Genomic DNA, 14,316 nt, shown 5'->3' on the forward strand with positions numbered 1-14,316 from the left:
TCTGAAGACCTTAACCTAGAGCTGGGCAATATCTCTATTTATTTTATGTTTTCTCTTTGTACAAATTTTTTTTTAAGGTCAAAATCACTAAATTTCAAACAGTCAGCAATGAATTCAGGGTTGTGAAATTATACCTAGGCTAGTTATAAGTCTTCCGCAACCATAATACCAGCTAATAATTAAATAATTTTATCAAAATAGTTTATCCTGCATTTTTTTGCAATCAATGATCTGGCTTTCAAATCTGTCTTTTGAAAATGCAATGTTTAGTTCCAAATTTAACCAGAGCCATGCATAATGCACATTCACTAATAATGTCTAGCTTCTTGTAGCAGACCTTGGGCTGTAGAAAATGAACACCGGTCTCATAAACAATCACACAAGCCCACGTGCTAGTGAGTAGCCAGCTAATCTTTAAGTTTCAAGTTTAGCCAACTTGGATCTATTTGCTAGCTAACAAGGCAGAACATTTGAATTGTTATAGGGAAATGTTGTTAAAAAATTACAACTTCATATTCATCTCCAGCACCACCCCTACATCAACATATGTGACATAGAAACTCACCAATGTTTGATTGATGACATCATTGGAAACACACAGAGAAAGGTAAGTGTTTCCGATGTCATCATCAACCAATTAGTAGGCAATGCCTACTCACAATAGGTCGACATCATAAAATGATTGTCATTGGAAACACATCTCCCCCCCCCCCCCCCCTTTTATTTATTTTTATTTTTTACTACAAAACATAGAAACGCATCATTTTCACATGTTGGGGTGGTGCTGGAGATGATGAATGAAGTTGAACATTTAAATGTCAGTTTATGAACAGTTTTCTGTGTCTCCAACTTCGTGAACAGCATGTTAGCCTGTCCACTTTTGTTAATGTTGAAATCAAGTGACCTACCTCATTTCTCTCCAATTCCCAAAATAATTGTTTTATGCTTATTGCACATTTATAAAGACTAGACAGCTAATATAAGTCTTTGGCTAAAATGCTGCTGTTGGTACTTGGTACTGCAATGCCGCGTGCGACAAACTGAACATTCATTTCCCAGAATCAATGTTCATTGATACTCTCGTTTTAGTAGTGTCTGTTCTGTGTACATTTTGAGTAGTTGAGACATGAAAGGGTATGGTTAGAAAGGTGATCTTCTCTATTACAGTCAAATGGGTTTCTGTGGACCAAACCTGAAATGCACATAGTGAGTTGAAACCACTTGTTAGAGAGGATCCCTCATTTTTGTTGTTGTGAGTGGCAGGTGGAGCGGCTTGGGGTGTGTGTGTGTAAACCATAGGGGAAGAGTCGAAGCATGAGGTTTCACTCGCTAAAATCTATGCAAAATAAGCCCCATGCGTTTCTATGGGCTAATTTTGGACCTAAGCTTGCCTTTGAGACAATGACTCCCATTGTTAGGGTGTAGACATGAGCATCTTGCCATTATATACAGATCTCTGGTGTAAATGGGAAGGAGCACACAGCACAGAAAGAGACAACCAAAAAGACATGACGACAAACTACCATAGAAAACGTGATTCTTGCGATACAGGCATCTGGAATGTCACACAAACACATAAAAAAACATATTGCCCTACCTTAAGCCCCTCTGACCCATAATAACCCACTGTGCCATCTTCACATGACCCTAGGAGCAGTCATGGGGTCATAGCCAGGGCTATCGCTTTAACAAATTTCTCATACTAGGTTAACGCTGTGCTGTCACTAAGTCGATGACTAGGGGACTGCTGGTGGCTCTTTCTTGTGTATGGTGGCAGGGCTGGAGTACAGGTGATGCTCAGAGCCTCCATTCTAATCCCTTCTAAGTATCAAGAGGCTAAAAATGCCCACTCTGGCCCAGGTCAAAAGGCAAAGGGATTACAATAAGCTAGAGCACAGATTTAAAAGGCTGTCCCGGCTAATGCAATGATGAAGAGGCCTCCAGGTGACATTGCACACTTCACTTCCTGTCCTTAAATGCCAGTCCATTATCCATCATTATGTCCAGTCTTCCTATCCAACGCCAAATGGCTTTACTGGAATGGTAGAGATGTCATGGCCCAGTGTCATCAAGCAAGAGAGATTGCATTGACTGTTACCGCTGACAATAACAGCTGTGAATGGGTGGCTGCTGAAGGCTAACAGAAGAGTGGAATTGATCCTGCTTTATTGTGGACTGATCGCAGCGGTCATGACTTGTTTCATATCATATTGATCGCACTCGTGTGCAGTCAGTCAGCGATGGCAGAGCTACAATATTCCCCTGTGAGTGGGTTGTGTCTAGCAGACCAGCTCTCAGCCCTGTTCTGACTGAGACCATGTGTTTCCCAGGCTGGCTGGCTGTGGGGACAGGTGGCCAGGGGAGGGAGGAGGAGGATGAGTATGGGGAGGAGGTGGTAGTCATTGCAGTAACGAGGGCTTTGGGGATTACAGTGTAGTGGTTGGTTGTTTAGCCCAATCACTAATAAAAGGAAAGGTTGGTGGATTTTTATTCAATTAATATAATTGATTCTGAAATACTGTAATCAGTCAAAATGTCAACCTGAACTCTCTTATTGTGTGGGGGGTGGATGACAGAACAGAAGGCCTGTGTGTTGGATCGGAGGAGAGCATGGGGTTTCCCAGCTGTAGGGGCCAGCTGGTGGATGTAGAGTATTGGTCTGTTCTGGAAGAGGCACCTCCATTCACCAGGCAGACCAGGCCCGTAGTAACAGCAGACTGAGAGACTGGGCATCACAAGGGTGCACCAAGATAGAAATGTTAACCACACACTAAATAGAGAAGTTATGATGAGGCCATGTTGTCCTGTGTATTTTTTATTGAGTCAGCCAGTTCAGGCTCCAAGTTAGTGTGACTAATGCGGTAGAGGTATTATGCTGCTGAACCATCATGTGAGTCAGAGAGCCTCCCCAGTCTGGTCTGGATAGTCCTGTAAAGGAGACCTGACACACATCTTAAACTCTGCTCTTCTACAGACTAGTGCAGAGCAACAGCTGCGGTGTGGCTAGCTCACAGACGGAGGGGGAGCATTTTTAAAGTGCTTTATGTAATAACCCAGCTATAATCCAAGGTGACGCTTAGATAACTAATACAATGAATGTGATCTATGTGGATGAATGAAAGTGGATACAAATGGCCCTGCTCCAAAACCATAGGAACACACATTATTATTCATGCATTCACTTACAGACAAGCATATTCTGTAACATTCTTTTTCAGAGACCTTTTCTCTCTTGGAAGAATATCTTTATCTACCCTATGGGGGAATGAATTAACTTTTCCTGAAATGTTAGAAACTCTCACATTCTTTCTCCCCCTTTCTCTGATAGGTACAATGGCTCCCTCCCAAACGGAGACCGGGGAAGAAGGAAAAGCCGCTTTGCCCTGTACAAGAGAAGCAAAGCCAACGGTGTTAAACCCAGCACCGTCCATATCCTCAACACGCCACAAGCCAGCAAGGTAAAACGGGAACCTAGCCTACTCACATATTCATGCACAATCTAAGTAATTGGTGGATGAAGACTGAGTTCTCATGAATATGTTATTACCCTTCTTAGCAAATTGATAGAATGACCAACAATTGACACAACAGTGAGCACCAACACTGAATTTGACTCATTTTACTTTTTAACACGTTTTTCATGTATCTAACTTGAAATCCCAGTCAAGAAAAATTGTTGCTCTATTGATGGCTCTGACATTTACTACACAAAAGCTGCAGCCAGACCTCCTAGCTTTGCTATGTGTGGTGTCTGCCAGAAAACTGCCCAGTCCGGTACAACATGTCTGTCCTCTTGCATTCCTACATTTGGTATCCTAGCAGTCAGCTAAACAAGCTAGAGTGCCTGCTGCTGACGTCTGCAGTTTTTAGAAGCACATGTTTCAAAGCACTTCTCCTTTTTTGTATTTGGGCCTTCTGGCTTAAGGCCCTTCAGTCTGTGTTAGTCTCCCACCCTGTAGCCTGACTGAGTCTGATAACCTCTTCTCCCAGTGAGAAGAGCTTAGGAGCTAGCTGTTAGCTGATAAAGGCTGTATCATCTCTGACTGTTCAGTGAACTGTACTGGGCCCTGCTCTGTCTGCTGTTTCACGACACACACCAGTATGTGTAGGTTTATGTAAGAGGTCATGTACAGCCTGTTATATAATGATGGAGCTTTATTAACCCCCCTGCACCTTCACCTCCCCTTGCCTCTGCCACCCTGGTATCAGGGCCTCTATTAAACTTGGTTTAGTGGGGTGAAGTGAGGAGGATGTTGTTGCAGTTGGCTGACCTTCCCCTCACAGCTGTACACACATTGATGAAAATAGCTGTTCCTTCTGAGGCAGGCAAGAAAGGGAACCTCATTTTGAGATTCTGCCTTTAGTAGCCTACCACTGTTGTCAGTGATTTAATTCACCATAGTCCTACATGCGGTAAAGAGATCAATGGAACGCAGACCATGGGTGGAAGAACAAGGACACCGTCATTGGCTCACCCCCAAAAAATCTGATATTCGTCATCCGTCATGAGTTTTGAGTTCAAACAGGCCCACAATGTGTGGTTATTAAAATCCGATTTGGATATACACTATATATACAAAAGTATGTGGACATCCCTTCAAATTAGTGGATTCAGCTTTTTCAGCCACACCCATTGCTGACAGGTGTATAACATCGAGCACACGGCCATGCAATCAACATAGACAAGCATTGGCAGTAGAATGTCCTTACTGAAGAGCTCTGTGACTTTCAACTGTCATAGGATGCCACCTTTCCAACAAGTCAGTTTGTCAAATTTCTGCCCTGCTAGAGCTGCCCTGGTCAACTGTATTTACTGTTATTGTGAAGTGGAAATAACTAGGACCAACAAGGGCTCAGCTGCGAAATGGTAGGGTACACATGCTCACAGAGCGTGTACAAATCGTCTGTCCTCGGTTACAACACTCACTACTGAGTTCCAAACTGCCTCTGGAAGCAACATCAGCACAATAACTTTTTGTCGGGACGCGAGCTTCATGAAATGGGTTTCCATGGCTGAGCAGCCGCACACAAGCCAGAGATCACCATGCACAATACCAATGGTCGACTGGAGTGTTGTAAACATCGCCGCCATTGGACTCAGTGGAAACGAGTTCTCTGGAGTGAGGAATCATGCTTCACCACCTCCCGCAATGCCTAGTGCTAACTGTAAAGTTTGGTGGAGGAGGAATAATGGTCTGGGGCTGTTTTTCATGGTTCGGGCTAGGCCCCTTAGTTCCAGTGAAGGGAAATCCTAATGCTACAGCAGACATTGTAGACGATTCTGTGCGTCAGACTTTATGGGAATAGTTTGGGAAAGGCCCCCTCCTGTTTCAGCATGACAATGCCCCCGTGCACAGAGCGAAATTCATACAGAAATGGTTTGTCGAGATGGCACAGAGTCCTGACCACAACCCTATTTGAACACCTTTGGGATGAATTGGAACGCCAACTGCGAGCCTGGCCTAATTGCCCAACATCAGGTCCCGACCCCACTAATGCTCATGTGGCTGAATGGAAGCCCGCAACAATGTTCCAACACCTAGTGGAAAGCCTTCCCAGAAGAGTGGAACCTATTATAGCAGCAAAGGGGACCAACTCCATTTTAATGGCCAAGATTTTGGAATGAAATGTTCGACAAGCAGTTGTCCACGTACTTTTGGTCATGTAGTGTATTTGGCTGTTTTCGCAGCATAATATTTAGAAATGGTCCTTTTCGGGGTTAGAATAAATGTCTGCTAAATGCTAACTACTGTTTGTATAAGCTTGTAACATACTGTAGCTAGCCATATACAGTACATTCAGAAAGTTCAGACCCCTTTTACTTTTTCCACATTTTGTTATGTTACAGGTTTATTCTAAAATGTATTAAATTGTTTCTTTCCCCATCAATCTACACACAATACCTCATGACAAAGCAAAAAAAAAAGTTCTTGAAATTTTGCTAATATATATAAAAAATAATAACAAAATCACATTTCCATGAGTATTCAGACCTTTTACTCAGTACTTTGTTGAAGCACCTTTGGCAGTGATTACAGCCTCAAGTCTTCTTGGGTGTGACGCTACAAGCGTGGCACACCTGTATTTGGGGAGTTTCTCCCGTTCTTCTCTGCAGATCCTCTTAAGCTCTGTCAGGTTGGATGGGGAGCGTCGCTGCACAGCTATTTTCAGGTCTCTCCAGAGATGTTCGATCAGGTTCAAATCCGGGCTCTGGCCGGGCCACTCAAGGACATTCAGAGACTTGTCCCAAAGCCACTCCTGTGTTGTCTTGGCTGTGTGCTTAGGGTCAATTGTCCTGTTGGAAGGTGAACCTTTGACCCAGTCTGAGGTCCGGAGCACTCTGGAGCAGGTTTTCATCAAAGATCTCTCTGTACTTTACTCCACTCATCTTTCCCTTGATCCTGACTAGTCTCCCAGTCCCTGCCGCTGAATAACATCCCCACAGTATGATGCTACCACCACCATGCTTTACCATAGGGATGGTGCCAGGTTTCCTCCAGACATGACATTTGGCATTCAGGACAATGAGTTCAATCTTGGTTTCATTAGACCAGAGAATCCTTTAGGTGCCTATTGGCAAACTCCAAGTGGGCTGTCATGTGCTTTTTTACTGAGGAGTGGCTTCCATCTTGCCACTACCTTAAATGCCTGATTGGTGGAGTGCTGCAGAGATAGTTGTCCTTCTGGAAGGTTCTTGCATCTCCACAAAGGAACTCTGGAGCTCTGTCAGTGACCGTCGAGTTCTTGATCACCTCTCTGACCATGGCCCTTCTTCCCCGATTGCTCAGTTTGGCAGGCGGCCAGCTCTAGGAAGAGTCTTGGTGGTTCCAAACTTCGGTTTAAGAATGATGTATGCCACTGTGTTCTTGGGGACCTTCAATGATGCAGACATTTTTTGGTACCCTTCCCCAGATCTGTGCCTCGACACAATCCTGTCTCGGAGCTCTACGGACAATTCCTTCGACCTCATGGCTTGGTGTTTGCTCTGACATGCACTGTTAACTGTGGGACCTTTATGTAGACAGGTGTGCCTTTCCAAATCATGTCCACATGTGGAATCCAATCAAGTTGTAGAAACATCTCAAGGATGATCAATGGGAACAGGATGCACATGAGCTCAATTTCGAGTCTCAAAGGGTCTGTAAGTAAGGCATTTCTGTTTTTATTTGTATTCTTTTGCAAAAAATTCAACCTGTTTTCGCTTTGTCATTATGGGGTATTTTGTGTAGATTGAGGGGGGGAAAAAACAATTTAATCCATTTTAGAATAAGGCTGTAACGTAACAATGTGTACAAAGTCAAGGGGTCTGAATACTTTCCGAATGCACTATAGAAATCGATGGTGTTACTTGAAGCCTATTTTTAAGTGTAATGCAGTTGATTGGTGACTGACGTATTGGTTTGACATCCATACAAGCATTATTCTCTTATTACCCCCAAGAGGGTATGAAATGCACATAAATATAGGCACATTTTGTTGGTAGGCAATAAGGAGATTTTGAATCTTTCCCGCATGGGGGGTGCGTCAGTGGTGTTGCCATGGCATTCCCATTGTTTTGATCGATTCGATTCATCTCTTTACCTCACCTATACCTAATGTCGTAGAGCCAGCACTGAGGGTTCTATTTGAAAGCAGAGATGTGAGATATCCATTGAGAGGGTAACTGTTACATGTGGATTTCCAAGTGTGTACTTGTCCACCGACGCTTTCTCTTGCTCAGCAGGAATGTGTTCCCTCTGTTCTTTCAGACACTACACCAAATCTCCCTCACACTCTGTAGTAGTCCATGTGAACACGTTGAGAAAGCGCTCTGTCTGAGTAGGGCTCACGTGTCTGTGCACACTCTGGTGCTCATGACAGATAATGAGGAGCTCCCATGATCACTACCAGACTCCTATTCAAATCCTGCCTCTGCTCCCTAATCTGCCCACTTGATCTCAATTACAGGTGTCTGTCTGGGTGTGTTTGTGTTCCTTTGGGTGTTCCCTAACAAACGGTTTAGACCTCACTCTCTTCAGGTCTCAGTTGGTTGTGTGGGATTTTAGAACTGGGTATGTGGCAATCCAAAAGTAGCCAAATGTTGTGTTGAAAATGTAGAATGCTTTACACTTGTGGGAATTGGCCTACCGGTATATGGAACAGGTTTCTTACAAAATAAATATGAAAAGTACATGCATAAGCATGTTAGCAATTGAAAGGGAACAGTTTGGAGATGATAGGACAATTGTTAGACCAAAGTTTAGGACACAACAGTTCACCTGACACAACACTGAATAAACTGTTGCTTTTTACGTGCATTTTTTATATTTACCGTACTTTTCGCCGCATTTGTTGATAATGCCATTTTGAAAATACTCTGGATACATTCAGTAACATGATAATATTCCTCATGTGGGTTAGGTGCAACATAACACAACACAAAAAAATAACAAGGGTTTGAGTGAGAGGACTAACTGGTGTTTTCAAGTGGTCACACACTTCTCCAAAGTGTGCACAGTTCTTAAGTCATTTCATTGCTGTACCTTTTTAGGAACTAGAGCAAGCACACTTGTAGTTGTTTTGTTTGAAACCCAGCCCTGCGTCCCCACCTTTACACAATTACTGTTCTTTACGCAATCCAAAAACGGTCCATTTATAAATCCAAATGTGGGTCAGGTGAGCATAATATGAAAGCTTGTTCTATTGCCAACATGACTAGCTAAGTTATAAAATGTGATCTTAAATTGTTAGGCTTTCACAGGGAAATTCTGAGAAACCAATGGTAGTGTTGGTGCCCATAAAATGACATCATGAGTGCATTCAGGTGCGTACTACACTGCGATTTTTCTTCACAATAGACAAACCGGCTCATTCTGTTCAGAACAACCCAGGGTATGATGCCATGTCATCTTGTAACTGTACATCAAACATAGTGATCATAAACATTGACAATATGACATGAGTTTTATGATTTTAAAAAATATATACACTGCTCAAAAAAATAAAGGGAACACTTAAACAACACAATGTAACTCCAAGTCAATCACACTTCTGTGAAATCAAACTGTCCACTTAGGAAGCAACACTGATTGACAATACATTTCACATGCTGTTGTGCAAATGGAATAGACAAAAGGTGGAAATTATAGGCAATTAGCAAGACACCCCCAAAAAAGGAGTGATTCTGCAGGTGGTGACCACAGACCACTTCTCAGTTCCTATGCTTCCTGGCTGATGTTTTGGTCACTTTTGAATGCTGGCGGTGCTTTCACTCTAGTGGTAGCATGAGACGGAGTCTACAACCCACACAAGTGGCTCAGATAGTGCAGCTCATCCAGGATGGCACATCAATGCGAGCTGTGGCAAGAAGGTTTGCTGTGTCTGTCAGCGTAGTGTCCAGAGCATGGAGGCGCTACCAGGAGACAGGCCAGTACATCAGGAGACGTGGAGGAGGCCGTAGGAGGGCAATAACCCAGCAGCAGGACCGCTACCTCCGCCTTTGTGCAAGGAGGAGCACTGCCAGAAGCCCTGCAAAATGACCTCCAGCAGGCCACAGATTGTCTAGCCCAGCTGATTTGTACGGGTCCAGGTTTTGCAGCTCTTTCAGAACATCTGCTATCTGGATTTGGGTGAAGGAGAAGCTGGGGAGGCTTGGGAAAGTAGCTGCGGGGGGTGCAGAGCTGTTGGCCGGGGTTGGGGTAGGCAGGAGGAAAGCATGGCCAGCCGTAGAGAGCTGCTTATTGAAATTCTCGATTATCGTGGTGTTATCGTTATGTTACCTAGCCTCGTGCAGTGGGCAGCTGGGAGGAGGTGCTCTTATTCTCCATGGACTTTCAAGTGGAAATGTGAAGTGCAGGTATTTGGCTTGCTTGTATGACATTAAAGCAGTATTTATAATCCTGACAGCTTTCAAAATACATTGAGTCCTCTTAATGTACAGCATTTCCCTTACTCAGACAACAGTTGCCCAATTAGCGGGAGGGATGGGGGCAAGTTCTTGTCGCGTGTGGTTCAGAACGTCTGTCAGTCGAAACCCATACAGAGCTGTGAAGCGGAGACCCTGAAATCTGACGTCGTGTACAGCATGTTACTGTACAACCACTGCGTTCCAATTTAGGAGCTTATCAGTGTCCAAATCTGCCATTTCCAACCTGTATTAGGGTACGAGTGTAAAAAAGGGCTCCCTGTAACATTGATTTTGTGATTTTTTTTATTTTTCTTTCGTGACAACTACCAGAATTTAGTGGTTACTGCCCTACAATCAATGAAAAAACAGGACCTATTTTGAATGTATTGGTATGTCGTTGTTTTCCAGCTGGCGAGCATGATGCAGCTGTCTTCAGAGCGTAGGCAATTTTTTTTGCTGTAGTCTACAGTTTGTTACTGTTAACATTCTAAGTAACTTCTAACATTAAACTGTTCTTGTGCCTGTGTAATAAAACTTGTAATTACTTTTGGAGCAACATTTTATTATCATGTTTTTATTAATACTTTGATAATTGCATTTAGATTGCCCAATGAGCTGAGCGTTTTCAACTCCTGTACATGAGGAATAGTCACTTTTCCTTATTCCACGTATGTAATCACGCCATTATTATGCAATTATTAAGCAATTTACAAAGTATTATGAAACAATGTTGCTAAGTTACTACACATGTATAAGAACTTGATGTAAAGTGTTGTAAACTGTTACTTTACCACTCATTATGAAAATATATTTGTTAGTAATTCTGAAGCTGCAAAAGTGTTCTACTCTAATGTTGACGTGTCCCTCGTGTATTTCATTATAGGCTATATTATTCATATATTTACACTAATTCAATTAACTGTTGTAGCATTTGGTTCTTCATCAAATATTTGTCAGCCATCCATTTTATTACTGTCATTAAAATACCTTCGTATTTTTATTTGGTTTTCTGAGACCTGTATTTGAATATCAAAGAAAGTAGTTGACTTTTAGTTAACTTTATAAACTATATCCGACTACCTTGATTATTTGAAAAGTTGGTATTTTCTACCCAGGTCTGGCTGACTGAGTATGAATTGTATCTGACCCCAGAATCCCCCCTCATGGAGTTCAGCTGATTGACTGGCCTATGTTGACTGAGCCTAGAGTGGTCACTGTCATGGAAGTGTTACTTCACAGGAACACTGATCCCTACTGTCCCATTCCAAGAATTCCTTCCAACGTTTTTGTCCAGTGATATAATGAAGGGTTAGTGCAACCATCTAATGAGTCCCCATCACGAGTGGTGGCGCGGTTACGGAAGGCATTAGTTCCCATCCTGAGCCGCTGGCACATGGCTGATCTGATGGTGTGAGAACAAAGTAGACGCATGACACTTCCTACCCCAGTTTAGACCCGAGTGGAACTCTGGTTTAGTATTATAACATATACCCACCTTGTAAATTATTTGCCCACATGTGTGTCTCAAATCAAAGTGTATTTGTCACGTGCGCTGAATACAGTGAAATGCTTACTTACAGGCTCTAACCAATAGTGCAAACAAGGTATTAGGTGAACAAGAGGTAGGTAAAGAAATAAAACAACAGTAAAAAGACAGGCTATATACAGTAGCGAGGCTATAAAAAGTAGGGAGGCTACATACAGACACCGGTTAGTCAGGCTGATTGAGGTAGTGTGTACATGTAGATATGGTTAAAGTGGCTATGTATATATGATGAACGGAGAGTAGCAGTAGTGTAAAAGAGGGTGTGGTGGGTGTGGGACACAATGCAGATAGCCCGGTTAGCCACTGTGCCGGAGCAGTGGTTGGTCGGCCCAATTGAGGTAGTATGTACATGAATGCATAGTTAAAGTGATTTTGCATATATGATAAACAGAGAGTAGCAGCAGTGTAAAAGGAAGGGTTGGGGTGGGGGGGGCACACAATGCAAATAGTCCGGGTAGCCATTTGATTACCTGTTCAGGAGTCTTATGGCTTGGGGGTAAAAATTGTTGAAGCCTTTTTGTCCTAGACTTGGCACTCCAGTACCGCTTGCCATGCAGTAGTAGAGAGAACAGTCTATGACTGGGGTGGCTGGGGTTTTTGACAATTCTTTGGGGGCCTTCCTCTGACACCACCTGGTGTAGAGGTCCTGGATTAGCCTCTGATGTACTGGGCCGTACGCACTACCCTCTAGTGCCTTGTGGTCAGAGGCCGAGCAGTTGCCGTACCAGGCAGTGATGCAACCAGTCAGGATGCTCTCGATGTTGCAGCTGTAGAATCTTTTTAGGATCTCAGGACCCATGCCAAATCTTTTCAGTCTCCTGAGGGGGAACAGGCTTTGTCGTGCCCTCTTCACAACTGTCTTGGTGTGTTTGAACCATTCTAGTTTGTTGATGTGGACACCAAGGAACTTGAAGCTCTCAACATGCTCCACTACAGCCCCGTCGATGAGAATGGGTGCGTGCTCGGTCCTCCTTTTCCTGTAGTCCACAATCATCTCCTTAGTCTTGGTTACGTTGAGGGATAGGTTGTTATTCTGTCACCACCCGGCCAGGTCTGACTTCTTCCCTATAGGCTGTCTCGTTGTTGTTGGTGATCAGGCCTACCACTGTTGTGTCGTCTGCAGACTTAATGATGGTGTTGGAGTCGTTCCTGGCCATGCAGTCGTGGGTGAACAGGGAGTACAGGAGGGGACTGAGCACGCACCCCTGGGGAGCTCCAGTGTTGAGGATCAGCGTGGCAGATGTGTTGCTGCCTACCCTCACCACCTGGGGGCGGCCCGTAAGGAAGTCCAGGATCCAGTTGCAGAGGGAGGTGTTTAGTCCCAGGATCCTTAGCCTAGTGATGAGCTTTACTATGGTGTTGAACGCTGAGCTGTAGTCAATGAATAGCATTCTCACGTAAGCGTTCCTTTTGTCCAGGTGGGAAAGGGCAGTGTGGAATGCAATAGAGATTGCATCATCTGTGGATCTGTCTGGGTGGTATGCAAATTGGAGTGGGTCTAGGGTTTCTGGGATAATGGTGTTGATGTGAGCCATTACCAACATTTCAAAGCACTTCATGGCTACAGATGTGAGTGCTACGGTCTGTAGTCATTTAGGCAGGTTGCCTTTGCGTTTTTGGGCACAGGGACTATGGTGGTCTGCTTGAAACATGTTTGTATTACGGACTTAATCAGGGAAATGTCAGTGAAGACACCTGCCAGTTGGTCAGCACATGCCCGGAGCACACGTCCTGGTAATCTGTCTGGCCCCGCAGCCTTTTGTATGTTGACCTGTTTTAAGGCCTTACTCACGTCGGCTACGGAGAGCGTGATCACACAGTCGCCTGGAACAGCTGAGTCTCTCGTGCATGCCTCAGTGTTGCTTGCCTCGAAGCGAGCATAGAAGTGATTTAGCTCGTCTGGTAGGCTCGTGTCACTGGGCAGCTCGCGGCTGTTCTTCCCTTTGTAGTCTAATAGATTGCAAGCCCTGCCACATACGACGAGTGTCGGAGCCGGTGTAGTGTGATTAAATCTTAGCCCTGTATTGACGCTTTGCCTGTTTGATGGTTCGTCGCAGGGCATAGCAGGATTTTATTGTAAGCTTCCGGGTTAGAGTCCTGCACCTTGAAAGCGGCAGCTCTACCCTTTAGCTCAGTGCGAATGTTGCCTGTAATCCATGGCTTCTGGTTGGGGTATGTACGTACAGTCACTGTGGGGACAGCGTCCTCGATGCACTTATTGATAAAGCCAGTGCCTGATGTGGTGTACTCCTCAATACCATCGGAAGAATCCCGGAACATGTTCCAGTCTGTGATAGCAAAACACCTGTAGTTTAGCATCTGCTTCATCTGACCACTTTTTTATAGACCGAGTCACTGGTGCTTCCTGCTTTAATTTTTGCTTGTAAGCAGGAATCAGGAGGATAGAGTTGTGGTCGTATTTACCAAATGGAGGGCAAGGGAGAGTTTTGTACGCGTCTCTGTGTGTGGAGTACATGTGATCTAGAATTTTTTTCCCTCTGGTTGCACATTTAACATGTTGATGGAAATTTGGTAGAACTGATTTAAGTTTCCCTGCATTAAAGTCTCCGGCCACTAGGAGCGCCGCCGCTGGGTGACTGGTTTCTTGTCTGCTTATTTCCTTATATAGCTGACTGAGTGCGGTCTTAGTGCCAGCATCTGTCTGTGGTGGTAAATAAACAGCCACGAAAAGTATAGCTGAAAACTCTCTAGGCAAGTAGTGTGGCCTGCAATTTATCACAATATACTCTACTTCAGGCGAGCAAAATCTAGAGACTTCCTTAGATTTCGTGCACCAGCTGTTTACAGATTTGCACAGACCGCCCCCCCTCCCTTGTCTTACCTGCTGTTACCTGTGTGCTTACCTGTGTGCTGTTCTATCTTG

At 44.1% G+C, this 14,316-nt stretch overlaps 1 protein-coding gene across 1 annotated transcript in view; it reads left to right on the forward strand.

Moving 5' to 3' along the window:
* The window catches only part of LOC139553553 (E3 ubiquitin-protein ligase pellino homolog 2-like), a 44,720-nt gene that overhangs the window by 17,952 nt on the left and 12,452 nt on the right, over positions 1–14,316 (forward strand). The window contains exon 2 of the mRNA XM_071366019.1: positions 3,329–3,458. Coding sequence (XP_071222120.1) covers positions 3,329–3,458 — 130 coding nt within the window. The remainder of the gene's footprint in view (positions 1–3,328; positions 3,459–14,316) is intronic.

The sequence above is a fragment of the Salvelinus alpinus genome, chromosome 25 (genome assembly GCF_045679555.1).
Source record: "Salvelinus alpinus chromosome 25, SLU_Salpinus.1, whole genome shotgun sequence".
In the NCBI taxonomy this organism is placed as follows: Eukaryota; Metazoa; Chordata; class Actinopteri; order Salmoniformes; family Salmonidae; genus Salvelinus; species Salvelinus alpinus.